The 27,929-nt window shown below is 48.8% G+C and overlaps 1 protein-coding gene across 4 annotated transcripts in view; it reads left to right on the forward strand.

The window, feature by feature from the left end:
- L3MBTL3 (L3MBTL histone methyl-lysine binding protein 3) overlaps positions 1–27,929 on the forward strand; it is a 713,216-nt gene that overhangs the window by 251,492 nt on the left and 433,795 nt on the right. For all 4 annotated transcript variants that reach the window (XM_086957521.1, XM_086957523.1, XM_086957520.1 and 1 more), the window contains exons 5-7: positions 266–404; positions 1,610–1,667; positions 22,839–22,927. In XM_086957521.1, coding sequence (XP_086813647.1) covers positions 266–404; positions 1,610–1,667; positions 22,839–22,927 — 286 coding nt within the window. The remainder of the gene's footprint in view (positions 1–265; positions 405–1,609; positions 1,668–22,838; positions 22,928–27,929) is intronic.

Below are 27,929 nucleotides of genomic sequence, written 5' to 3' on the forward strand. Positions count from 1 at the left end.
TTTGTTTGGTGTACTTTCTGAGGCTCCCACTGTGTTCATCAAAACATGCTACCATAATGTTTAGTGTATTTTTGAACTGTCTGAATGGAGAAAGAACTTCTACAAAAAGATTGTATTTCTGAGAGTTGTGCTTTGTGTGAAAGCTTTACCTAGTTCCTCATGGTTACGTTGCCCACAATGCTTTGCTGTACCTTCCATATTAAACCTCAAAATGCTTTGATGTGTTTCTGTATTTCTTACATTTTCTGTGATTCACTATGTGTAGAGAATGCAAAGAGAGTCAAAACCTGGCAAAGAACCAGATAGCTGTTGTAACAGAGTCTGAACGACCTCAGCGACTTCGCAGAAAAAGAAAATTGCTGATGGATTCTGATGATGATGATGAAATCTTGGAGGAAGAAGAGGTGAAATATTTACTAGTTGTATTTGTCCAGTGTCTCCATAATCCACTTGTATGGTTAGGCTGACCAAAGATCTTTCCTGTTACTAAAATTTACCATTTCCCAGTTCCTGCCTCTCCTTTAACATTCACAATTGTCTGTCCTTAGTGACACTGTGTATCTCCTGCTTGTTGGTCTCTAGAACCTTGTGACTTGCTCATGAGTCTTTACTCTCCTGATGGCTTTCTCATGAACGATTAGTTGCTCCTATTTATGCACTTAAGGGTGGGTCCCTTGCTCACTTTGCCACTGGATTCCAGCTAGCTTGGCTGATGAGGGGTGTTACCCCAAAACCGGTCCCAAGATGCTTGTTTCCGGTCCACGGAAGACCTGGCTTGTTAGTTTGGGCTGGACTGTTCCCATGAGGCACAGGGCCAAGACTAATTTGCATGTAGCTGGGTCAGAACTGGGCTGGCGAAGTAAGCTAAATAACAATGATGAATTCATCCCAGATCTGTGACTGGGGGTGAGTGTCTGAAAAGTTTCAGCGCTCCCTCCATTATCTCTTTGTGTTTGCTTAGAATGAAAGGATCTGCAAACATTTTGCACAGTTGAAAAGAAAAGGTACTCAGTCTGATGTTTTAGAGAGAGAGAGAGAGAAAGAGAGAGAGAGAGAGAAAAGGAGGGGGAAAAATATGTATCAGTGATTCATATACTGAACCACTACTTAAGATTTGATTGCTAGTACTTAGAGTTCCAGAGCGACTTCTATGTTATCAGCTCGGTAGTAAGTATATATGTGCAATCTTAAATCAGAAATCTGACTGTAATGCGTCAGAGCTCTTTATAAGAGGAAGGGTAGATACAGGTAACTTAGTTAATGAATGCTCTGAGGGGGATGTGCCCTCGTGGAGAGCTAGTTATGAAGGAAATTGAAAGGACAAACCTGCTTATATGGTGTGAGGTTTTACTGTTTCGTAGTGTCTGGTAATGACAATTATTAGTGGGATGCATTGAGGTATGGCACTTTTTCCTTGCCTTTTGCTGATAAGAGCTTGCGACTTCTGGAGGATATTTGACCTTTAGGTTTGACGTATTGAGAAGGATTAATGCTCTGTGCTGTGCAAGGTTTGTGAAAAAATCGTCCACCGTATCAGAGTGAATGATTATGTACAGATTTAACTAACTTTTCATTAGCTACTTCATAGTATCCATTCCCCTTTCCACAGGAGAAAAGTAGAACAAACATCCTAAAAGGACGGAAAAACACAAAGCAAATGAAAACAGGTAAGTCATGACATCCAAATTCATGATTATTTTACCCTACCTGCATCCTATGATGTGGTGGTGAACATAAGTAATGTAATGTATTATGTAGTTTGGTTTTTATATTATTTTCTGTAATATTCAAATAGAAAATGAAATGAAAGATGATTGAGATTGTGTGTGTGTTTGTGTGTGATATTGCGTGCATGTGTGGCTGTACTGGCGTGTGTGTGTGTTTGTTTATTTTCCGGTCCTTTTCTTGGGTGTATGTGTACCCGAATGCAAGGTGTATGTGGGAGTAAACACAAAATGGTTGGGTGTAGTGTACCATATGGGTGTTTTGCCTGTGTTCTGCTTTTGTTTTGTGCAGTTTTGTATTTGGTGCATGTGTGTGGTTGAATAGGCTTATGCTATGTGAGCCCTCTCTCTAGCATATCACTTCTACTGCATTTCTCTCTGCGTCACAACTCTCTCACTGTCAACCTCTGAATAGCTCTGTTCCTCTCTTTCACTGCCTGACATCTCAGTTTACCTTACCATTCGTTTGCTGCTTCACTTCTGTCCCCTACCTTTCTACTTATATCTACCTCTGCTCTCTACCATTCCTCTATAATTACCTTACCCCTTTTTCTCTACCTGTTTTTCCTTCTCCTTGATAACTCTCTCGCTGCATTTGCTTCTCTATTGAAACTCATCACTCTACAGTGTAACTCTCTGTTTTACTCTCTCTACCTTTGTATCAAGTTCAACTTTCTTTCTCTAACCTACTGCTATCTCTGCATTTCACTATGTCTCTCTTTATACCCTTCACCTCTTTTTTGCTACCATGCTCTTGGCTTCACTACCCTCATTACGAAAAATGTGTTTGTGTACCTCTTCTCATCTTGATCCTCTCGCTAGCCCATTGCTGTATTTCTGTATCCCTTAGTAACTCATCTGTAGTAGTCACATGAGTAGTCTATCCCTACCTATTTCTTCCTCTGTCTTTAACTCGCCTCTATTTCTACTTTGCCTCCTGCTCTCATTCTGGCTTGCATTTCTCTTTTTTCAGTACCTTCTCCTTACCTATAGGTATGTCAACCTCATTCAAAAACCGTACCTCGATCTCTCTACCTCTTTGTACCTTTCTGTATCTTTTTAGCTGTGTCACATTTTTCTCTTTACTTTATCCCTAACACATCTTTTACTTTACATTGCATTTATCAGTACCTTTCTTTTTACCTCTCGGTCATTCCCCTGTCTTCCACCTTCTCTCATTTCTGTTACTCAGCACAGTTGGAGGGTTTTCTCTAACCAGTGACTTGTACATCAAGAAGGAGTGGATGACGACCAGCCGCCTGAAACTGAACTCGGACAAGACGGAGGTCCTCATCCTGGGCTCCTCACCCTCCGCCTGGGACGGCTCCTGGTGGCCTCCCGCCCTGGGCACCGCACCCAAACCGACAGACCATGCACGCAACCTGGGCTTCATCCTGGACTCCTCCCTCTCCATGACCAGGCAAGTCAACAACGTCTCCTCGGCGTGCTTCAACATCCTACGCATGCTACGGAAGATCTTCTGGTGGATCCCCACCGAGACCAGGAAGACCGTCACCCAGGCCCTCGTCACCAGCCGACTGGACTACGGCAACGCCCTCTACGCCGGTACCACCGCCAAGCTCCAGAAGAGACTCCAGCGGATCCAGAACGCCTCAGCCAGACTCATCCTTGACATCCCACGAACCAGCCACATCTCCGGACATCTGAGAGACCTTCACTGGCTCCCCGTCAACAAAAGAATCACCTTCCGCCTCCTCACCCACGCACACAAAGCCCTACACGACCAAGGCCCGAGTTACCTCAACAGCCGAGTCAACTTCTACGCTCCCAAACGCCACCTCCGATCAGCCAACCACGCCCTCGCCGCCGTCCCTCGCATCCGAAGAGCGACTACAGGAGGAAGGTCCTTCTCCTACCTTGCCGCCAAGACCTGGAACTCCCTCCCGACCGACCTGCGCCTGACCCAAGACCACCTCTCCTTCAGGAAGAAGCTGAAGACCTGGCTGTTCGAGCAGTAGCGGCACGTCCCCCCCCCCTTCCCCCCCACCCCCAGCGCCTTGCGACCCTACGGGTATGTAGCGCGCTCTATAAATGTCATTGATTGATTGATTGATTGAAGGAGGAGATGGGGATAACGCAGGGGAAGAGAATTAAGGAGAAAATTATCACATTTCATTGGATGGAATGGTGGAAATCCTAGAAGAAGCGCTTTGATTTCTACTGTTGCAGATGGAATGTCAGGTGTGGAGGGGGATTTATATATGGTTATAAATATATTCGCCTATTAAAGTTACATTTCATAATGACTTACCAATACATGTTCAAGCTTTCATTTGGTAATATTTGCCTGGAGGAAACTAGGCTTATTAATCTTTCGTCTGTTTTTTCCTGCTCTTTTATCTGAAAGTTTAGCATAGAAGTAGATATGGTTAGGCCTCACAGAGCATTGAATCAGCTGAAAATTGGTAATAATTAAAAAGTGTTTAGAATAGAGGGCCCCAAAATATGTTTTGACTGGAGCCCCAAAAAGTCTTCTGGTGGCACTGGCTATGTAACTTAACAGGGAACCCCAAGAAGATCAAATAATTAATGTAGTTAGTGGACCTTTAACTCTTTTACGCTTCTATAAAAGGTATACTTGTCAGACTTGGAACTTTAAAAAAAACACTTTTGGCAATACCAGTCATTGGTTTTATGGAATGCACAAAGAGAACTTGCTCTTAAAGTATACTTAAAAACCAATTAACGGTCAAGAAGCCCTACCTACAGATATACACCAGCAGCATGGTAATGAGGGCTAGTTAATACTTTTCTTCAAAAGGTACTGTCTAATTTGCATGTCAGTCACCCTCCTTTTTCTAAAAACTAAAGCCATTAGGTGGAAGGGCACTACATACACACTTGATGTAAGAATGGTCATTGCACATTACGTAGAAGAAACAAGATCTTTCAAGAATACAGACCCGTTTTTTGTGGGACAGGCGAAACTAAAGCAAGACTGATAGTAAAACGTAGATCAGAAACCGAGGTTACACTTTGAAACAGAGAAATAGGTAACTTTGTCCTTTTTAGGTTTCTTCTACTGTCTATTGTAGTAGAGGTTTTGTGGACAAAACCAAGCTTTGGGTCCGCCCATTGCTTATCTTTTTTTTTTTTAAATAATATTTTTATTGATTTCAGTGACATGTGTACAAAAAACATAAAGCAGTAATTGCACATCTCCAACTCCACCATGGGGGACACACATGTATCTCTGCGATAGGCGTTCCACTTGGACCACTTCTTATCACATTTTTTGGGGCATCCCCTGGCTACAAAGACCTCCATCTCCACCGGCATGCATCTGTCTAGTTCTTCGCCCACAAGGATGTGGAGGGTGGACTGCTCCCGCCCCCCCCCCAATCCTTCGCCAATTTCGTCTTAACCAATGTGTAGCCTAGTGTCGCCATCTGTTGTTCCGAATCAGTAAGGTCATTGGCGGCCCAAATGTTCAATAACCCCAGCTGTGTAGTCAGGGTCATCTCCTTCTCTAATGCTGTCTGCATGTGATTTGTGGCTTCTTCCCAGAAGTGGCGTATGGCAGAGCAGCTCCAGACCGTATGATAGAAGGTGGATTGTTGTTGGCAGCCCCTCAGGAAAAGGTCGTCTGGTCTGATTCCTAGTTTTGCCATTAGTTTGCCGGTCATATATGATCTATGGAGAATCCTAAGCTGTATCAGTCTATATTGTTGTATGATGGCTGCTTCCCTTGGGGACATAAGAGCCAAATGCCTGCGCATCTGTCAAAGATATAGCTTTGGAGGGTAGTAACCCGTCAAACAGGCGGTCTTCCTGAGGCGATGATTCCGGTATGTCTTCTAAGTTTAAAAGGGCCGATTGTAATGCATGTCGTATTTGCAGGTACCTGAAGACCTCTCCCTGATTCAGTTGATAGTGTTTCTTGAGTTCCCCAAACTTGAGAATTGAGCCCTTTTTAACCAGATCTCCGACCACTGAAATACCAATCATCTCCCACTTGTCGAACCCAGGTTGGAAACACAGCATGCCAAGTTTCTGGGCATACCACAATGGTGTCGCCTTCGTGAGAGTTGCCGCCCAGCCCAGGCGAGAATTCGCTTTGTGCCAGATATCTAGTGTGTGGGAGGTAGGCCCAAAATATTTCTTTTTCCTGACTCTTGTGTATAAGACCCCCATATACCTCAAGCGGTCCATTTGGTACCTGTCTAGAGCATATGCCAGTTCAGTAGGGGAGCGATCCACCCAGTGATTGACGGATTCCAGCTTTGCTGCCCAATAGTAGAGCTCTAGGTCCGGCAGTGCTATACCTCCATCGAACCAGCCTTTTGTTAATTTCCTCAGTGCCACCCTAGGGGCTTTACCATCCCACAGGAATGTTCGTACCACGCTTTCCACTTCTTTAAAGTAGGAATCTGGGACTCTCGGCGGACTGTTCTGGAGAATATATAAAAACCGCAGGAGGGCCAACATTTTTAAAAGAGCCACGCATCCTACTAGGGATAGTGGCAAGGACCTCTAGTGTTTCACATCCCTTCGTAGCCTGGTAAGCGAGGGAGCCAGCTTAGAATTATGAAAAAGAACCTGTTCCGAGGTGACAAAGACACCCAAATACTTTAAGCCTTCCTCCGCTACTGATAGCTTACAATTTGCTGGAAATCGCGGTACCTGGCCCCGGAGCACAAATAATACTGACTTATTCCAATTTATCCCATATCCAGAGTATTTCCCGAAATTTGTGAATGTTGAGCACTGCATGTATAGACTTGTATGGGGAGGCAAGGTATAATAGTATGTCGTCAGCATACAAGGATATGCGATCCTCCAAGTCCTCCGCCCATCGCAGCCCCCGCACCATCACATCCCGGCGCACCCACGCCACCAGAGGCTCCAGTATGAGGGAAAGTATCAGCGGAGACAGAGGACATCCCTGTCTGGTACCCCTCCTCTGCCTAAACGCTCGGGACATGTAGGTATTCACTCTCACTTGGCCCTGTACATCTATATATAATAGTTTAACCCATCCTATAAAATTGGGCCCATTCCCACCATTTCAAGGACTGCAAATAAGTATGGACACACTATTGAGTCAAATGCCATAGATGCATCCAAGGACAATACCACTGCGTCCTCCTCCATAAATTCCCTACGCGCCTTCACATTGTGTAGACGGTGTATGCTGACTCTCTACACCAATTTCTCTACACTCCCCCCCTCTCTCTACACCCCCCTCTCTCTACACCCCTCTCTCTCTCTACACCCCTCTCTCTCTCTCTCTACACCCCTCTCTCTCTCTCTACACCTCTGTCTCTCTACACAACCCTCTCTTTCGACACCACTCTCTCTACACCCCTCTCTCTCTACACCCCTCTCTCTCTACACACCCCTCTCTCTCTACACACCCCTCTCTTTACACCCCTCTCTCTACACCCCTCTCTCTCTACACCCCTCTCTCACTACACCCCCTTCTCTCTACACCTCTCTCTCTACACCCCTCTCTCTCTTTACCCCTCTTTCTCTTTACCCCTCTTTCTCTACACCCTTCTCTCTACACTCCTCTCTCTCAACACCCCTCTCTCTCTACACCCTTCTCTCTCTACACCCCTCTCTCTCTCTACACCCCTCTCTCTCTACACCCCTCTCTCTCTCTACACCCCCCTCTCTCTACACCCCTCTCTCTACACCCCTCTCTCTACACCCCTCTCTCTCTACACCCCTCTCTCTACTCTACACCCCTCTCTCTCTACACCCGTCTCTCAATGCCCCTCTCTCTACACCCCCCCCTCTCTCTCTCCCTCTCTCTCTCTCTACACACCCTCTCTCTCTACACCCCTCTCTCTCTACACCCCTCTCTCTCTACACCCATCTCTCTCTACACCCCTCTCTCTACACCCCCCTCTCCCCTCTCTCTCTACACACCCCCTCTCTCTCTCTACACCCCTCTCTACACCCTTCTCTCTCTCTACCCCCTCTCTCTCTACACCCCTCTCTCTACATCCCTCTCTACACCCCTCTCTCTCTCTACACCCCTCTCTCTCTACACCCCTCTCTCTCTACACCCCTCTCTCTCTACACCCCTCTCTCTCTACACCTCTCTCTCTCTACACCTCTCTGTCTACAACCCTCTCTCTCTACACCCCTCTCTCTCTACACCCCTATCTCTCTACACCCTTATCTCTCTACACCCCTATCATTCTACACACCACTCTCTACACCTCTCTCTCTACACCCCTCTCTCTCTACATCCCTCTCTCTCTACATCCCTCTCTCTCTACATCCTTCTCTCTACACCCCTCTCTCTACACCCCTCTCTCTACACCCCTCTCTCTACACCCCTCTCTCTACACCTCTCTCTACACCACTCTCTCCACACCACTCTCTCCACACCACTCTCTACACCCTCTCTTTCTACCCCATTCTCTCTACACCCCTCTCTCTCTACACCCCCTCTCTTTCTACCCCCCTCTCTCTACACCCCTCTCTCTCTACACCCCTCTTTCTCTACACCCCTCTCTACACCCCTCTCTCTCTTACACCGCTCTCTTACACCCCTCGCTCTCTACAACCCTCTCTCTCTCTTCACACCCGTCTCTCTACACCCCTCTCTCTACACCCCTCTCTTTCGACACCCCTCTCTCTCTACACACCCCTTTCTCTACACCACTCTCTCTACACCCCTCTCTCTCTACACCCCTCTCTCTACACCCCTCTCTCTACACCCCTCTCTCTACACCCCTCTCTCTACACCCCTCTCTCTACACCCCTCTCTCTACACCCCCTCTCAGTACACCCCTCTCTCTACACCCCTCTCTCTACACCCCTCTCTCTACACCCCTCTCTCTACACCCCTCTCTCTACACCCCTCTCTCTCTCTCCACCCCTCTCTCTCTACACCCCTCTCTCTACACCCCTCTCTCACTACACCCCTCTTTCACTACACCCTTCTCTCTCCACACACTTCTCTCTCCACACACTTCTCTCTCCACACACTTCTCTCTCTACACCCTCTCTCTCTACACCCCTCTCTCTACACCCCTCTCTCTCTACACCCCTCTCTCTCTACACCCCTCTCTCTCTACACCCCTCTCTCTCTACACCCCTCTCTCTACACCCCTCTTTCTCTACACCCCTCTCTCTCTACACCCCCCCTCTTTCTCTACACCCCTCTCTCTCTACACCCTTCTCTCTCTACACCCCTCTCTCTCTACACCCCTCTCTCTACACCCCTATCTCTCTACACCCTCTCTCTCTACACCCCTCTCTCTCTACACCCCTCTCTCTCTACACCCCTCTCTCTACACCCCTCTCTCTACACCCCTCTCTCTCTACACCCTTCTCTCTCTACACCCCTCTCTCTCTACACCCCTCCCACTCTCTCTCTACACACGTCTCCCTCTCTCTACACCCCTCTCCCTCTCTCTACACCCCTCTCCCTCTCTCTACACCCCTCTCTCTACACCCCTATCTCTCTACACCCTTATCTCTCTACACCCCTATCATTCTACACACCACTCTCTACACCCCTCTCTCTACACACCTCTCTCTCTACACCCCTCTCTCTCTACATCCCTCTCTCTCTACATCCCTCTCTCTCTACATCCTTCTCTCTACACCCCTCTCTCTACACCCCTCTCTCTACACCCCTCTCTCTACACCCCTCTCTCTACACCTCTCTCTACACCACTCTTCCACACCACTCTCTACACCCTCTCTTTCTACCCCATTCTCTCTACACCCCTCTCTCTCTACACCCCCTCTCTTTCTACCCCCCTCTCTCTACACCCCTCTCTCTCTACCCCCCTCTTTCTCTACACCCCTCTCTACACCCCTCTCTCTCTTACACCGCTCTCTTACACCCCTCGCTCTCTACAACCCTCTCTCTCTCTTCACACCCGTCTCTCTACACCACTCTCTCTACACCCCTCTCTTTCGACACCCCTCTCTCTCTACACACCCCTTTCTCTACACCACTCTCTCTACACCCCTCTCTCTCTACACCCCTCTCTCTACACCCCTCTCTCTACACCCCTCTCTCTACACCCCTCTCTCTACACCCCTCTCTCTACACCCCTCTCTCTACACCCCCCCTCTCAGTACACCCCTCTCTCTACACCCCTCTCTCTACACCCCTCTCTCTACACCCCTCTCTCTACACCCCTCTCTCTCTCCACCCCTCTCTCTCTACACCCCTCTCTCTACACCCCTCTTTCACTACACCCTTCTCTCTCCACACACTTCTCTCTCGACACACTTCTCTCTGTACACACTTCTCTCTCTACACCCTCTCTCTCTACACCCCTCTCTCTACACCCCTCTCTCTACACCCCTCTCTCTCTACACCCCTCTCTCTCTACACCCCTCTCTCTCTACACCCCTCTCTCTCTACACCCCTCTCTCTCTACACCCCTCTCTCTACACCCCTCTTTCTCTACACCCCTCTCTCTCTACACCCCCCCTCTTTCTCTACACCCCTCTCTCTCTACACCCTTCTCTCTCTACACCCCTCTCTCTCTACACCCCTCTCTCTCTACACCCCTATCTCTCTACACCCCTCTCTCTCTACACCCCTCTCTCTCTACACCCCTCTCTCTCTACACCCCTCTCTCTACACCCCTCTCTCTACACCCCTCTCTCTCTACACCCTTCTCTCTCTACACCCTTCTCTCTCTACACCCCTCTCTCTCTACACCCCTCCCACTCTCTCTCTACACACGTCTCCCTCTCTCTACACCCCTCTCCCTCTCTCTACACCCCTCTCTCTACACCCCTCTCTCTCTCTATACATCCCTCTCTCTCTACACCCCCTCTCTCTACACCCCTCTCTCTACACCCCTCTCTCTACACCCCTCTCTCTACACCTCTCTCTCTCTGCACCCCTCTCTCTCTACACCTCACTCTCTCTACAATCCTCTCTCTCTCTACACCCTTTCTCTACACACCTTTCTCTACACCAATTTCTCTACACTCCCCCCCTCTCTCTACACCCCCACTCTCCACACCCCTCTCTCTCTACACCCCTCTCTCTCTCTCTACACCCCTCTCTCTACACCCCTCTCTCTCTCTACACCCCTCTCTCTCTACACCCCCTCTCACTACACCCCTCTCTCTCTCTACACCTCTCTCTCGCTCTACACACCCCTCTCTCTACACACCTCTCTCTCTACACACCTCTCTCTACACCCCTCTCTCTCTCTGTCTCTACACCTTTCTCTCTCTACACACCCCTCTCTTTCTACCCCACTCTCTCTACACTTCTCTCTCTCTACATCCCGCTCTCTACATCCCGCTCTCTACATCCCTCTCTCTACACCCCTCTCTCTACACCCCTCTCTCTACACCCCTCTCTCTACACCCCTCTCTCTACACCCCTCTGTCTACACCCCTCTCTCTACACCCCTCTCTCTACACCCCTCTCTCTACACCCCTCTCTCTCCACACCCCTCTCTCTCCACACCCCTCTCTCTCCACACCCCTCTCTTTACACCCCTCTCTCTCTACTCCCCTGTGTAGAGAGAGAGAGGGGTGTAGAGCCCCTCTCTCTCTACACCCCACCCTCTCTCTACACCCCTCTCTCTACACCCCTCTCTCTACACCCCTCTCTCTCTATCTACACCTCTCTCTCTACACCTCTCTCTCTCTACTGCTCCCTCTCCCTCTCTCTACTCACCCCTCTCTCTCTAAACAACCCTCTCTCTCTCTACACACCCCTCTCTCTCTATACCCCTCCACACCCCTCTCTACACCCCTCTCTCTACACCCCTCTCTCTCCACACCCTTCTACACCCCTCTCTCTCTACTCCCCTGTGTAGAGAGAGAGGGGTGTAGAGGCCCTCTCTCTTTCTACAGCCCCCTCTCTCTACACCCCCTCTCTCTATACCCCTCTCTCTATCTACACCTCTCTCTCTCTACACCTCTCTCTCTCTACTCCTCTCTCTCTCTCTCTACACACCCCTCTCTCTCTACACCCCTCTCTCCACACCCCTCTCTCTCGACACCCCTGTGTACAGAGAGAGAGGGTGTAGAGCCCCTCTCTCTCTACAACCCTCTCTCTCTTCATCCTCTCTCTCTACACCCCCTCTCTCTCTCGCTCCACACCTCTCTCTCTCTACACACTCCTCTCTCTCCAGACCCCTCTCTCTACACACCCCTCTCTCTACACACCCCTCTCTCTCTACACACCCCTCTCTCTCTACACACCCCTCTCTCTCTACACCCCTCTCTCTCTCTCTCTACAACCCTCTCTCTCTCTACACCCCTCTCTCTCTCTCTCTACACCTCTCTCCCTCTCTCTCTCTCTCTCTCTACACCCCTTTCTCTCTACACCTCTCTACACCTCTCTCTCTCTCTCTCTCCACACCTCATTCTCTCGCCACACCTCTCTCCCTCTAAGTGGAAGCTGGAGCCTGATAGCACTACTTGTCCTTTAAAAAAATAAAAACAAGCATTGGCAGCATAGCCAAAAAGTCTTGTTTTTTAGGTCTCGCCTAAGCCATCGCGTTAGCGATGTTTTGGCGAGGTATTAAGTGAGAGGCTTTCAAAAGTTCTTCCAAAAATTTGCAGGTGGATCGGGTATGGTGCATGTGCGCCAGGCACGTGCAGTATTTGTCAGCCTGCAACCTTTGGGAGCACTTTTGTGGCCGTTTTGATGTTCTTTCTAAAGCCCTCACTGTATCTATCTATCGCCCTCACTCTATCTATCTATCGCCCTCACTCTATCTATCGCCCTCACTCTATCTATCTATCGCCCTCACTCTATCAATCTATCGCCCTCACTCTATCTATCTATGTATCTATCTATTTATCTATAGCCCTCACTCCATCTATCGCCCTCACTCCTATCTATCGCCTTCACTCACTCTATCTATCTATCTATCTATCTATCTATCTATCTATCTATCTATCTATCTATCTATCTATCTCCCTCACTCCATCTATTGCCCTCACTCTATCGCTATCTATCTATCTATCTATCTATCTATCTATCTATCTATCTATCTATCTATCTATCTATCTATCTATCTATCGTCCTCACGCTATCTATTACCCTCACTCTATCTATCTATCTATCTATCTATCTATCTATCTATCTATCTATCTATCTATCTATCTATCTATCACCCTCACTCTATCTGTCTATCGCCCTCACTCTATCTGTTAATCGCCCTCACTCTATCTGTTAATCGCCCTCACTCTATCAATCTATCGCCCTCACTCGATTTCCCGTCGGGAAGGAGTAATCCGGCACCTGGAAAATACGGACTACGAATCCCAGGATGCTTAGCGAGTAAGATGTTATGTAAACAAAAGACCCGTTACATAACTCCTGGAAACACGCCCTATAAAAGGAGGAACCCAGAGGAAGAACACTGTTGGATATTGTGGTTCCACCGACGTACCTGCTTCGTGAAGAGCAGCGTTCCGAAGAGGTAATCCCGTTAGGCAAGAACGGAGGTAGGTCGAGTCGTTACTCCCGGGGCCGTGTCTTGCCAAGCTTAACCTGTTTCTGTCCCGGAAGCTCTACCGGACAACCATTGAGCTTTGCCTTGACTCGGCTGAGTCTGGGCGTCTTGGTCCGTGTGCTGGTAGGAGCCGTAGCTCCCAGCCCGACCCGAGATACTAGGACTACCAGCTGTAACGCACACCAGGAGGTGTTTTCCGCGTTACAGTATAGGAAGTCCACAGGATCGATCGAGCGGCTGCTCTCGATCCCTGTACTATATTCTGATTTGGGCATCGGTGACTCAGCACCCGGTGGTGACTCGGCGTCCCGGTGCAGTACGAGGAAGAGGTCGAGCGGCTGCTCCCTTCAGGTAGAGACCCCGGCTGGGTGTTTCCCTGTCTCCTCTGTTCTCCCATCACTCTGCGTACCCCTCACAGCATACCGATTGGCATTTTCGGCCATTGCTTATCTGCCCTCTGTTGGCATACGCCGGGACCGGCGTAATTGCAGAGGACGGTTAGGACCATCCGTGCTGTGGGTTGGTAACGTGGATAGAATGGAGGATTCCAGTAACTATAACTTTCGTTTACTTATTGTATCATTTTTTTTTTTTTTTTTTTGTGGAAAACCTTTATTTGTAGAAAAAATACACCGCTATTCAGCCATACATCCCGGAGGCCAGGCAGCAATGTAGCCGTACTCAAAATCGTGTACAAGTCCTTACACAGGAGTATTCAGGTTTAATTTTTAAATAAAATATCTGAGAACAATAAATAAATCAAGTATCAAACAAAGGAAGGAAAAGGGAAAAGAAATAAGAAAGAGAGGAAACAAGGGAAAAGGAAAAAGAGAGAGTAGGCTGAGGACAGACGGCTTATCTTGGGTTTGCATCACTAGGAGCGTTCAGGGGTCACACACCCTATTGCACAAACAATCCAACGAGTGAAAGCATTTCAGATGGGGGGTGATGTAACAGGATGACAAGCAGGGAACCACGGGTAGGGGGCACTACGGAGACAAGCGGGCATCGGGCGTCGCGACCTCAGGGGGCGCACAGATGTCACCTCGATATGAATTCCACGCACCCCACACAGATCTCCACATTCTAGGTTTGCCCCTGGCCACATACACAGTCTTCTCGCGAAGCATGCACCAGTCCATGTTGGATTCCCACAGTCCAATCGTGGGGGGTGCGGGCGCACCCCACCTCTGAGCAATGCCTCTCTTAGCTATCATGTTGCCCAGGGTGACCCAGCGGGTCTGGGCAACATTGTAGTCATTCGGGCCCCAAATGTTGAGAAGACCGCGCCGGGCCTCCGCAGGCAAGGCCACACCAGTCACATGTCTCATCACCTCATGCACTCGGTTCCAGAATCGGACCACCTCCGGACATTCCCAGATAATGTGCATGAAGGTCGCAAGCATTCCACATCCTCTTCGGCACATGCCGTCCTGCGAAAGCCCCATGTGTATAAGCCTAGGGCCCGTGACATAAACCCTGTGGAGAATCTTCAGCTGTACGAGTCGAAGCCTTGCCGAGATGGCCACCTCCCTAGGGGAAGAGACAGCTGACTGCCACTCCTCATCATCCACCTCAATCCCATCGTTCATCCAAAGCTCTCTCAATTTCACCAGCAAGTCAGTCCGCACGTTAATAAGCTTCTTATAGGTCAGGGAGATGGCTCTGTCTGGCATGTGTCCATCCAACACTCTGTCCTCCAGTGGAGACGACTCAGGTACCGCCTCCCCAACCGTTATACAGGACGAGAGAGCGTGGCGAAGTTGTGCATATCGGAAATATTCCGTCTCACCCAACTGAAACTCAGCCTGTAGTGCCTCAAAAGACTTGACCACCGAACCAGCCATTACATCCCCCACCTTCGATATCCCAATGACATCCCACCTGTCAAACCCCTTAGTGTGCCACAGTTTCCCTAGCAGGTCGGAATCATACAGCGGGGTGGCCATGGTAAGCCTGCCCCGCCAGCCCAAAGTCTTGGTAACCGGCCTCCACAACCGAACCGCTGTCTTGGTGGGTCCCGTCAACTTCCGATCCAGAGACCTCGAATACAACGCCCTATAATAGTTCCCATCATTCATAAGCCAGCGGTCCATGGCATAGCCAGGGCCGACTGCAGGGCCGTAGAGGCCGTGATTGATAGCTGCCAGTTGGGACGCCCAGTAGTAGCGACGCATATCGGGTAGGGCAATGCCACCATCGTACCACGGTATGGTCAATTTCGTCAGGGATATCCGTGGCCTACCATCCCACAATAACGTGCGCTGCAAGTTCTCAATCGCCCCAAAATATTTAGCGGGCACCGGGTCCTGAGTATTCTGCAATGCGTATAGGAACCGAGGCAAAGACATCATTTTAAACAATGCCGCCCTGCCCAGTAAAGAGATCGGTAACTTCTTCCAACCCTCCACATCTCGACGCAGCCTCTCCAAAGGAGGAAGCAAGTTGTGTGTGTACCGTGTCGGGGGATCCTTTGATATATAGGTGCCCAGATACTTAAAGCCCTGTTGGGCTACCTGTATCGTGCACCCGCGGGGAAGGCGTGGAGTACTACCACACAACGTGTAGAGAGAGGACTTCGACCAGTTAATGACCAGGCCCGAGTAGCCACCGAAGGTGCCCAGCAGGTCAAACACCACTATAAGGGAACGGCAAGGGGAGGTGAGATACAGAAGGACATCGTCGGCATACAGCGACACTCGGTCCTCGAATCCCGGAGACCACTTAATCCCTGCGACATCAGGATGAACCCGGATCCACGCCGCCAGCGGTTCAAGTGCCAGCGCAAACAGGAGAGGAGACAACGGACATCCTTGTCTGGTGCCTCTGCGTAACGCGAAAGAGGCAGACACTCGGCCATTGACAGTAACATTAGCTAACGGGGCAGAATAAAGGAGCCGGACCCAGCCGATGTAGGCGGGCCCGAGCCCGAACTTGGCGAGCACGGCCCACAAATAATTCCACTCCAGGGAGTCGAAAGCCATGGTGGCGTCGAGCGATGCAATTACCGCCGGTTCAGTAAGCAGGTGCGCCCGCGCCATGACTGCATGGAGCCTGCGAAGATTGAGGGCCGTGTTGCGATGTGGTATGAATCCAGACTGATCCGGGTGAACCAGATCAGAGATCACCCCCACCAGCCGGTTGGCTAACAGCTTAGCTAGAATTTTGGGCTCGGCGTTCAGCAGGGAAATGGGCCTATAGGAGCGGCATAGGTCACGTGGCTTCCCCTCCTTGTGTATAACGACTATGGTGGCAAGTCGTTGATCAAGCGGGAGCTCACCGGCCTCGCGGGCTTCAAGGAACATATCCAGGAGGGGCGCGGCCACCGTATCGGCCTTAAGCTTGTACAGTTCAACAGGAATGCCGTTGGGCCCCGGCGCTTTGCCGGAGCGCAACGACCGGATCGCCTGTGCCACCTCATCGACCGCTATATCGCGGTCCATATCCTCCCGCTCGACATCCGATAGACAGGGGAGCTCGATGCCCTCCAAAAAGGAAGTCGAAGCAGACTCCGGTAGGGGGGACACGGACGTAAAAACCGTCTCAAAGTATTCCGCAAACGATCCAACAATGGCGGCCGGGTCCGTCATGACCAGGCCATCTTCACCCAGTATCTCTGGAACCACGCGGGAGGCGAGTTCTCTCCTATCCAGCCACGCCAGAAGTTTGCCGGCCTTGTCCCCGGAGTCATATATCCTGCCTTGCTGCTCCCTGCTCACCGCCTTCGCCGCGTCAGTGGCTCTGGCCCTAAGTTCCGTTTGTTTCAGGGAAAGGGCATGGAGCAGGTCCGGAGTCGGCCCCAAAGCCAGCTGAGAGTTCAAGTCAGAGATTTCAGACTCCAACTGCACCATGTCCTCGTCCGGTCGCCTACGCGCTTCCGCAATCAAACAGAAGGCCTCGCCGCGGAGTACAGTTTTAAAGGCCTCCCAAAGGGAGACCGCCGAATCAACCGAGCCTGAGTTCTCTACAAAATACCTTTCTATAGATTTAGCCAGGAGATCCCGGGTCTTCGGATTACGAAAATACCAGGGGTTAATAGGTGCCACCCTCGACGTCGCGCTAATATGAAAATCGAAGGACACCCAAACTGGGGAGTGGTCCGAAATGCCCCTGGCCATCAGGCGGGCGGTAGAAACCGACTGTGCCTGGGCCGCGGGGGTTAGGACATAATCAATACGAGAAAGGCTACCGTGGGCACCCGAATGAAAAGTATACTGTCGCAGGGCGGGGTGTAGTAGGCGCCAGCAGTCAACCAGCCCTATTGTATCATTTTTGCCTTCATTAAATTAACTAAAACGTACACAAGTGGTTGCGTCCTCATTTCGTGTCTGTTAAACGATCCTGAGACGATCAGGACGTTACAAAATATCCGACCTTATAACATTAACTGTCTTGTGGTCGATAAACAGACATGGCAACACTTGATGACGTACTTGCTGCTTTAGCTGCCGTGCAAATTGAATTGGCAGCCTCCAGGCAAGAGACTGCCGATGTAAAGGCCAGATTGGATGCCATACAGTTGGACCCGCTCACACCCAGCGCCTCCCTCACGAACCAAAACCCTGCAGTAGTCGTGGAGATGCCGGTTGCCATACCCTTGGCAACACCAGAGAGATACAGTGGGGACCCCAACACGGTACAGGTATTCCTCACACAAGTGGCGCTACATCTGTCGTGCAAACCCAAGGCGTTCCCCACGAGTCAGGCCCGGGTGGCTTTCCTTATTTCCTATTTGGCTGGAAATGCGGCACAGTGGGCCGTACCTCTGGTGAGCAGAGACGACCCCATCTTATGTGACTGGGGTGCTTTCCGCGAAGAATTCCTGAAGGTATTCGACCGAAGGGCAGACTCGTACACGGCGGACCGTGAAATGCTCGAGTTGAGACAGGGATCCAACGACCTGGTACAGTATCTCAACGCATTCCGTAGGTTGGTTGCAGAAACCAAGTGGCCTCTTCCTAAACAAACGGCGCTCTTCCATCAAGGGCTGTGCGATGAGCTCAAAGACGCTGTGGCTCATATTGACCCCCAACCCAAGACATGCGAAGGACTTATCAACCTAGTCTTACGGTTGGAACATAGGCTAAATGAGAGAAAAGGGGATCATGGGAGAAAGGGAAGAGCCCTTCCATCATATGTGACAGTGGGAAGCCCCGAACCCTCCTCCGCATCCAAGGGAGAACCCATGGACATTAGTGCGATACGAGCCAGTCTCACAGCCACGGAGAAAGAGTCACGCCGCAAACAAGGATTGTGCCTATATTGTGGCAAAAAAGGCCACTACGTACGTGAATGCCCTGCCAAACCGAAGACCTCACGTTATAGGACCAACCGGTCTGTAACAGCCGTGGTGGATGTACCGGCGGAAAACTAGAGGACTCCCAGACCAACGAAGGGGCATCTCGGAGTCACGCATCCATCCCTTCACTATCCAACTCTGTCACGAAAGGACAGCGACATCTATTCCTCACGGTGCACGTGGGAGTGCACGACCAGTGGATACCCGTTGTGGCCATGGTGGATTCAGGGGCCACAGGCATGTTTATGGACTACAACGAGGCATGCCGGCTAGGGCTAGTGCTACTTCCCAAGGACGTACCCGAAGACGTCTATGCTGTAGACGGAAGGCGATTGGTGACGGGGCCCATTGGGCAACACACGGGGGTCATTCCGGTGAGATATGGAAGGAACCATTTGGAACAAATAGACTTTAACATCATCAGAGCCCCCCAATATGGTGTTATATTGGGACTGCCGTGGCTACAGAAGCACAACCCCTCGGTGGATTGGCCAACACATTGCATAGAAATGACGTCACCATATTGCATCCTGCATTGTGGAATGCGACCCGAATCCACTGACGTAGAAGAAAACGGGAGACAGACGGTGGCTACAGCGGCTGAGAAAGATGTGGCACTCCCTCTGCACTATCACAGCTTCGAGGACGTCTTCGATAAAGTCAAGGCCGAGGTACTCCCGCCGCATAGACTGTTTGACTGTCAGATCGACCTGGTGCCCGGAGCGAGCGTTCCCAGTGGCAGGCTGTATGCCCTGACGGAATCAGAAAACGTGCATCTCAGGGGGTACCTAGATAAACTCCTCAAGCTAGGATTCATCCGTCCATCCAAGTCCCCGGCCGCCTCACCACTCTTCTTCATCTCAAAGACCAACGGAGAGCTGAGAGCCTGCGTGGACTTTAGGGCGTTAAACGCAATCACCATCAAGAACCGGTACCCTTTGCCACTCATCAGTGTTCTTTTGGAGCAGGTCAAGAAAGCTCGTATCTACACTAAGTTGGATCTAAAGGGGGCATACCATCTCGTGCGCATGAGAGACGGGGATGAGTGGAAGACCGCCTTTAAGACCAGGTTCGGCCTTTTCGAGTACCTCGTCATGCCGTTCGGCCTGTGCAACGCCCCTGCAGCCTTTCAGTACTTTCTGAATGAGGTGTTTCGAGAGGTATTGGATGTATACGTGGTAGTCTATATCGACGACATCCTCATCTATTCATCCAATGAGGAGGAGCACATTCACCACGTCTCTACTGTACTCCAGAAGCTGAGGGAGAATATGCTGTTTTGCAAACTCAGTAAGTGTGATTTCCACGTCACATCGGTGGAATTCCTCGGGGTAATGCTGAGTCCGGACGGCCAGGAGATGGCAGAACGCAAAATCAAGGCGGTGAAAGAGTGGCCGGTGCCTCAAGGAGTAAAAGACGTCCAAAGTTTCATTGGCTTCGCCAACTTTTACAGGCGATTCATAGATGACTTTTCAGGGTTGGTGGCCCCGATCACGCAGCTGCTGAGGAAGTCCAAGGAGTTCGTCTGGTCCCCAGAAGCGAACGCAGCCTTTGAGGCCCTGAAAAACGCCTTTGGTAGGGCACCGGTGTTGGCTCACCCTGATCCGGATCTCCCCTACGTGGTGGAGGCAGACGCGTCGGATGTGGCGCTGGGGGCCATCCTGTCCCAACGGAATCAGGACACTGGGGTGCTTCATCCAGTGGCGTACATGTCACGCAAGCTCAACGACGCCGAACGCAACTACCACATAGCGGAGAAAGAGCTTCTCGCTATTAAGGACGCCTTCACCGAATGGAGACATTGGTTGATGGGTGCAAGGCATGTGGTTACGGTGTATACGGACCATCGGAACCTGCAGTTCATGACGGCAGCAAGACACCTTTCACCCAGGCAGTTGAGGTGGATGATATTCTTTGCAGGGTTCAACTTCCACATCACGTATCGGCCTGGGACTGAAAACCGGAAGGCAGACGCCCTGTCGCGCCAATCTGCTGTTAAAGAACCGATGCCTGTTTCCGAACATTCCATCATTCCCCCTCAGATGGTGTTGGGAGTTATCCAGCCGGATACATTCCTGAGGGGAATCCAGAGAGGGATCCGGTCATTCGCTTGGCAAAGGTGGCTCCTCAGTCACAAGGAATGGCAGGTGAAGGATGGGATACCCCTGAAAGGCAGGTGCCTGCTGATACCCACGCTTAGAATACGGAAACAAGCATTTGTCTGGTGCCATGACTCTCCATGTGCTGGACATTTGGGGTTCGAAAAAACGATGGCTAGCATGGGACGGCATTTCTGGTGGCCCACCATGAGAGTGGATGTCAGGAGGTGGGGACAGGCGTGTCCTACGTGTGCTACCATGAAGACCGATCACGGGCGACCCAAGGGGCTCCTCCGTCCACTTCCGACCCCGGATAGGCCATGGGATAACATATCACTGGACTACGTGGTGGGGCTACCTGTAGACCAAGGGATGACAGCGATCCTGGTGGTTGCGGACTATCTGACGAAGATGGGACACTTCATCCCCTGCAGAAGAGTCCCTACAGCAGGCGAATTGGCGTCACTCCTCCTGAAAAATGTGGTACGACTACATGGATTGCCGGGGGTGATAGTGTCAGACCGGGGGTCGCAATTCACGGCGCAGTTCTGGAAAACACAGCGCTGCACGTCAAAACCGCCCTGTCCACCAGCTCCCACCCTCAAACCGATGGACAAACCGAGCGTCTGAATCAAACGCTCAAACAGTATCTGCGATGTTTTGTGGACCAGGGTAAGGAGGAATGGGTAGACCTGCTATGGGTAGCGGAGATAGCATACAACAATGCCACTCACAGCTCCACCCAGTCATCACCGTTCTATAGCAACTATGGCAAGCATCCCAGGTTCTTGCTTCAAGTTGGTGGTAATTACCGATTTCCTTTAAAAAAATCACTTTTTTGTTTTTTGTTAAGTGCCATATTCCACACATTCATGCCCTTAGGGCATGTATGTGTGCCACATGTGCAAACATGCACATTTCAGGGGTGCAACAGGGTGTCCTTTTGACACCCTGGCACCCTTGAAAGTGCTCCAGCTATTAGCGATTCGGTAATACCGAATCACTAATAGTGAATGTCTTCACATCCATTCCTATGGGCCTCCAAGCCCATAGAAATTAATGGGTAGGTATTCCTTATTAGTGAATCTCAATTACCGATTTGGTAATAAGGAATATTAAGGATTCAGTATTTTTTACCGAATCTTTACCTACATAGGAAATACCAATTTCTTAATAGCGAATTGGTAAAATTCTCTATTAAGAAATCAGTATTTCAGATTTACCAACATCTGGTCCCTTGTCATTTACAAGGCCAATATCTCTAACTCTCAAAAATGCAAGACCAATTGCATTGCCAATGTTTGTTATTTTTGTACACCGTTTCAGTATCGGCGACAGCCATGTTGGATATGTAAACTAAAAAGAAAAACTTAAATGCACTAGAGTGCCCCAAAAAAGTGAAAACGGCTACCTAGTAGCACTTTGCAGCTTTCAGTCCCTTGCAGAAAAAGTAAAAAGAAAATTTGGGTACGAACATCTGGAGGAGCAGGTGAACAGGTTCAGTGCTGAAGCCTGGGGGTGACAGGAGACTATGTTGACAGCACCAGGAAACAAGATTGAAAGAGCAGGCTCTCCCTGAAAAAATTACAAGGTAAAGATGTCCCACGAGTTAGCCACCAAGTTGGTAAAGAGTGTACTTAAGTAATATTTGTGCTATATTGGTAGAATTTGCTGTTTGATAGACGTCCATAATGGTTGGCCTATGTCCAGTGATCTGATTTCCTGTTTTGATTATATCTGTGTGATTGGTATTGCTAAACAATAAGAAGCCTGGCACCAGTAGTACACTCTTTACCAACTTGGTGGCTAACTCGTGGGACATCTTTACCTTGTAATGTTACTCCCCTGTCCCATAATTGACAGATAAGGGGGCCTCCTTTTACTTTTATGTCTCCCTGAAAAAAGACTTAAAAAAAAAAATCACAGTCTTTGCGTGAGTAGACTCTTTTTTTTATAAAGGTAATTACATATGCAAAACGTTGTAGGCTCATACCAGCATTAATGGGCCACAATGTTGGCTAATTACTGGCAGTTGAACAGCAGGATCAAATGACTTAAAGGATATGTCCAAATACCTCTTTCTGTGATGGTACATTTTATGTGTATGTTCTGTGGATGTATGGGGTATGTCAACATGACCGCTCGCTATACAGTGGTAACTGTCTGTAAGTGCGACCTGAAATCAGGAAAAGTTGCTTTACCCAATTAATTAATGCCGAAATAATCATAGCATGCGAATCAAGAACACCTTCACTCTGCAAATTTTTCCTTTGTTTAACAGTTGCTCCAGCAAAAAGAAAAGTATGGAACTGGGTTTCCTACCTGGAAGAAGAGAAGATGCCAGCTGCCCCAGTGAAATTATTCAAAGAGGTGGGTGATTGTCCTTTGTCATTGCAATTGAATTAGGGAATTTACTGAATTTGTTCAAATGAATTACTCTTTGATTTAAGCAGAAAAATAGGTAACTGCACATTACCATACAGAATTAAGAAAATGTGTCCTCTTTGCAGGACATATATATATATTGTATGTTAGGCGACTGTGGTTGCCAGCTCAGCTTTTGCTGTTATAATGGACAAGTAGGTTCCATGTGTGGTTTTTAGCATCAGTGTAATCCTGTTTTATAAATGGGTAGTAACAGGGTTTTTAGTTTGCATTTTTTAATACCTCGAGCTGGACTTTCTGAATTGGTGCATTGGTGGATGGGCCCTGTACCCTACACTCTTTTGATGCCCCTCTTCACTTTGTTCCGGCCTTTAAATAGTTTAGAGCCTGTGCGGAAGATAGTAAAATCCAGCAGCCAGCAACCTCACAAACCCCGGAGGACCTGCCTGCCTTCACTTTCAAGACTGTTTCTCCCGTGAACACTGGACGTGTTTAAACTGCAGCTTCTGGTGCCAGCCAGGAACCGCACATCTAGCCCACTCTCCACCTGCTGAACCTGGCCCGAGCTCGAGTGGAAAAATACCACAAGGAGGGTCCCTGCCACTATCCTGACCCGAGATCGGGCGACCCCTGACCTGCCTCCAGACGACGCCTGCAGCCTCAGTCCAGAGGACCCCCCCTACTGCAACCAAAGCGGGTAACAAAATCCGTGGCACCCCTGCACTCGACGCCCCATGACCTTTTGTGCCCAACCCAGCGGTGCCTAACAAACCCTCAGCATCCCAACTTACCCCTCGAAGTGGTGGTCGCTCCTGAAAGATCCTCGTCCCCGAGCCTGCAGTGCTTCTTTGTCCCGGAGAATCTCAATTGAAATCAACGGGGCACCGACCTCCAAACAGCACCCTGCACCCGGTTGCCCTAGTGCAGCTGAGGGTGCACCTTTGGTGCTACTTTGGTCCCCAACTTGCCCTGGGCTAAACCATAGGAGCTTTGCTCCCACAGCCCCGTGGCCTGCTTGCCAGCAGCCACGAACTGGATCCCCCCTATCCTCCATAGGATAACATTGGGCCTCAACACTCTGCACCCTCAGTGGCGCTAGGGCAGCAGGGTGCAATCACAGTGCATCACTGACCCTGGTGGACCCCTGAGTCTAACCCCAGAACCTTAACTTCCACAGTCATTTACTTACCAGCAAGCCGATAAACTGTTTTTCTTCATAGGATAACATTGACAATTCTCTTTCGAAAAAACGACGAAGTGTGGAGTTTTGAAAACTTTAAATATTCTTTAAAAATTGTACCAATAACCTAAATGATTTTTTTCAACTGTTTCCAGGAAACGTCCTAGTGCTGAATCAAGGCATCCAGCACTGAGTTAGAAAAAGTAACGTAGCAGTAACTTAACTGCAATTTATTGAAAAAGCCCATTTATTCCAATGTACTGTATTTGCTAAGTGTTGGATTCTACTGCTCCCCCGGAAATCAAAAAAAGTACAATTCCTATTGCATTTTCAAACAGTTCTATATTCAGTAACTTATTACTATACAAATACAATTCTAACAACATACAATCACAACATCTGACAGACACTAATAAATACAAATGAAAACAATACCATTCACAAAACAAATTGTGTTAACTTAAACAAAGGAGAGACCTATTGCATTTCCAATGCTTGTTTGCCATTTGTTCCCTTAGTGAATGCACCTCTGTCTGGAGCTCACTGATCCTCTCCTCAGCCTTGTGTACTCTGTTGGCCACCTTTTGCATGTCCTGTGCGTAATAGAAGTAGTCATGATCGAGGTGAATCTATTTTGCTTCCAGGGCTGGTCTTGAAACATGTATGGCCACCAGAAAGTCTGCCCTCGAGGGTTCTTCAATGGACGGCAGTTGATGTGCTGAGAGCTGAGCACCAGCCTGCCTGGTGGTCCTCTGTGGCGAGCCCTGCGGTGCCATGTACTGCTGTGTCATGTAATGGTGTTGCCCTGCTGAACCCTGGGCACCACGCCCTTTCCTATACCCTGCTCTGTGCCCAGTATCGCAGTAAATACAATACAGCGTTCTAGTCACTTCAACAGTAAGTCTCCAGCCCCAATGGGCTCCCACCTGCCACTGCCTAAGAGTACCAGGGGCACCCAGAAATTCCAGGGTATGCTGTTCCTTGCTCAGCCTCTGGCACCTCCGACCCTATGCAACCCATAGATAATCTCTGGTCCATGCCCATTAAGGCATAAACCTACTCTTTGGCTCTTACAGGATAATGCAGCCAACAAGCTGAGCTCAGGCACCTCCATTTTTCAGACTAGTGCTCCTCTGCCTCGATTCTCACCGAAAGCAACTCCTCCCCAGGTACCATCACAGTCCTTCCTCCACACTTTCCAAATCAGTTACTAGATGGCTCCCTGCCCAGGCAGGGCCCATACCAGGAGTCCCTACTCCCCCGGATTTCCTCACTTCTCTCAGAGGGGAGAATACCACCAGAAAAACAGGCCACAGCCAGGGCACCAGTCTGATTTCTCCCACAGACGCCCTTCAGCCCTGTAGCCCCTGCGCCACAGTTGGAGAGGGCTATCCTCCTCTTCAGGGAGTCCCATATCTGGGGAAGAGATCCCACTCCAGGCGGCCAGCCGCTCTACCAGGTTCCCCTCCAGTGGGGGCCCGGCTCCTCATAATAACCTGCAGAGGGGGGAGAAAAGGAGAGATAGGGAGGGCGTGATCTCACCTCTGTTTACGTGGGTCTTCCCACTTGAGCTTTCGAACTCTCCGCAGATGGGGCTGCTCCTCCTCAATGGGACTGTTGCAACCAACCAATGTTTCCTCGAATTTATTTCCTCTGTGTGCGGCACTGGAGGGTCTCTGTGCGCTCCAACCATGGCTATGTGCGCCAGGAACCAGACCACATGCGTGTGCACTGCCAAATGTCACTTTAAACGTTTACTTAAAAAAACGAAAAGATGGTGCATTTTCACAAATACAGCGCCACGTTAAGGGTCTTAAGGTTTCTTTCTTTCTTTTTTGAAACCATGACTGGTTTTAAGTTTTATGTATGGTCATGTGCATTGTAATATTTTCTCATCAACTGTTTTTTGTCAATTGTGTTAATGTACATTCACTGTTTGAATTGTGAATTCTCCCCTATTGTGAACATACGTGAATTACTATGCTCAATTAAAAAATAATGAATAATTGAGTAGATAAATACTCCAAACCATATGATTGTTTCTTGGTTTGCCATATGATAATTGCATAACATGAATGTGATGACTAGATCCTCTTTGTTTTTCTAATAGTATGCCCTTTCTAGTTGTCGTTTAGGGCTATACCCCCTTTGATATACAAACTTTCTAAAAACTGGCATTTACAGAGTTGTGACCTAAAATATGAATTTACCATTGACACCAAACAAGGCATTCCTACCTGCTCTAAAACAAAATAAATCCGTTATTAAATATAATTAGGTAATCCAACGTTATCCTATGGGGGAGGCTGGACTTGAAATAGTGAACATTGGATTTGGATGTTTTTCGCTACCTGGACATGTAAAATGTAAAAGTATATATCCACCTTTTTAAGTACAACACTCCCTGCCTTCTGGGATGTTTAGGGTCTGCCTTAGAATGGCATATGCATTAAAAAGGAGGGTGGTTTTGGCCTGGCACAATGTTTATATTGGCAGTTTGAAACTGCACATACAGGCTGTTATGGTAGAGCTGAGCCATATTTTAAAGGGCAACATAACTGGGTGGCTCAATAAGTGCTACAGGCCCACTCTTTGCATATGACTGATCAGCCATGGGTATACGGTAACTGTACTAGGGATTTACAATTAAATTAAAAATGCCATTTGGGTGTAAGACAGTTTTACCATGCTTACAAGCACTTTAGCAGTGGAAAGTCTACAGAGTTCTAGAGCCAACAAAAACGAATTCAGCGAAACAGGAGGAATAGAGGTAAAACATTTGGGGAAAACCACACCAAGGGTGCCAGATGTAACAGGAAGGATATGAGTTGACTAGCATTAAACAATTTGGTGAACCAGGGGTAATACCACCACAGTGCATGAATTCTTGTTTCTAGATTCATAACGTTCTCACACCCCCACGTTTTAGTGAGTGGTCTATGTGACTGAGTGTTCTCTACCCAAGGGTAAATTCAAATTATTGTTGGGTTATGGTCTTGTTTGTTAAGTATTCCTCGCCCATGTGTTTTGTGTGTAAAGCTATGAGTATATAGACATTCACTCTGGCAGGGGATACCTATCTAGGGAGTGTTTTGGCCGTGTCATATGCCTCCCACTTTTAATAACTGCCTGCTTTGCTTCGAAATAAACTTCCCAGTAAAGAGGACCTGCTGAATTTATCCCCAAATCACTGAAAGCACTACACCGTCACATTGGTGAAGGCCAATTGACTTGGTATATAATTTATAGGAGTTTGGCTACACCAGAACTTTATTAAGATTTCCATTACAGAGGAGTAGGCACTTACCTATGTAGCCTTATGGCTAGAGCAGTAGACCTCGAAGCTGGAGAACTGGTTGGAGTCGAGACAACGATGCTCAGCATCCTGTGATTCTGGGCTGATCACTTAATCTCCCTGTGCCTAACAAAAAATGTATGCGTCCATTTGTAAATAAACTGGTGCTCATGTAAAGCGCTCTGATAGCTGATATCTTTGGGTCTAGTTCACGTTATATAAAACAAAAACAAAAAAAAGATTTCACTCTCTATTTTTAACTCTTTTGTCAGTGTTATGAAGCTCAAAAGACGAAAATTTTCAAAGGGGCATAGCGTTTTTAAAACCACTGAAGGGCTCTAGTTTCCAACCTTATGTTGTATGTAATGCATGTGTTGGTTTTATCAATTCACAACAATCAACTTATTTTAGTAGGTTAACACTGTGATCTGGAGTGTGTCACTTAAAAATACACCAACACTCTTCATTGTTAAAGAGTATCATCATTAAGGTAAACCAATAAACAGTGCATT

Source organism: Lissotriton vulgaris, chromosome 2_1, assembly GCF_964263255.1.
Source record: "Lissotriton vulgaris chromosome 2_1, aLisVul1.2, whole genome shotgun sequence".
Classification (NCBI taxonomy): domain Eukaryota; kingdom Metazoa; phylum Chordata; class Amphibia; order Caudata; family Salamandridae; genus Lissotriton; species Lissotriton vulgaris.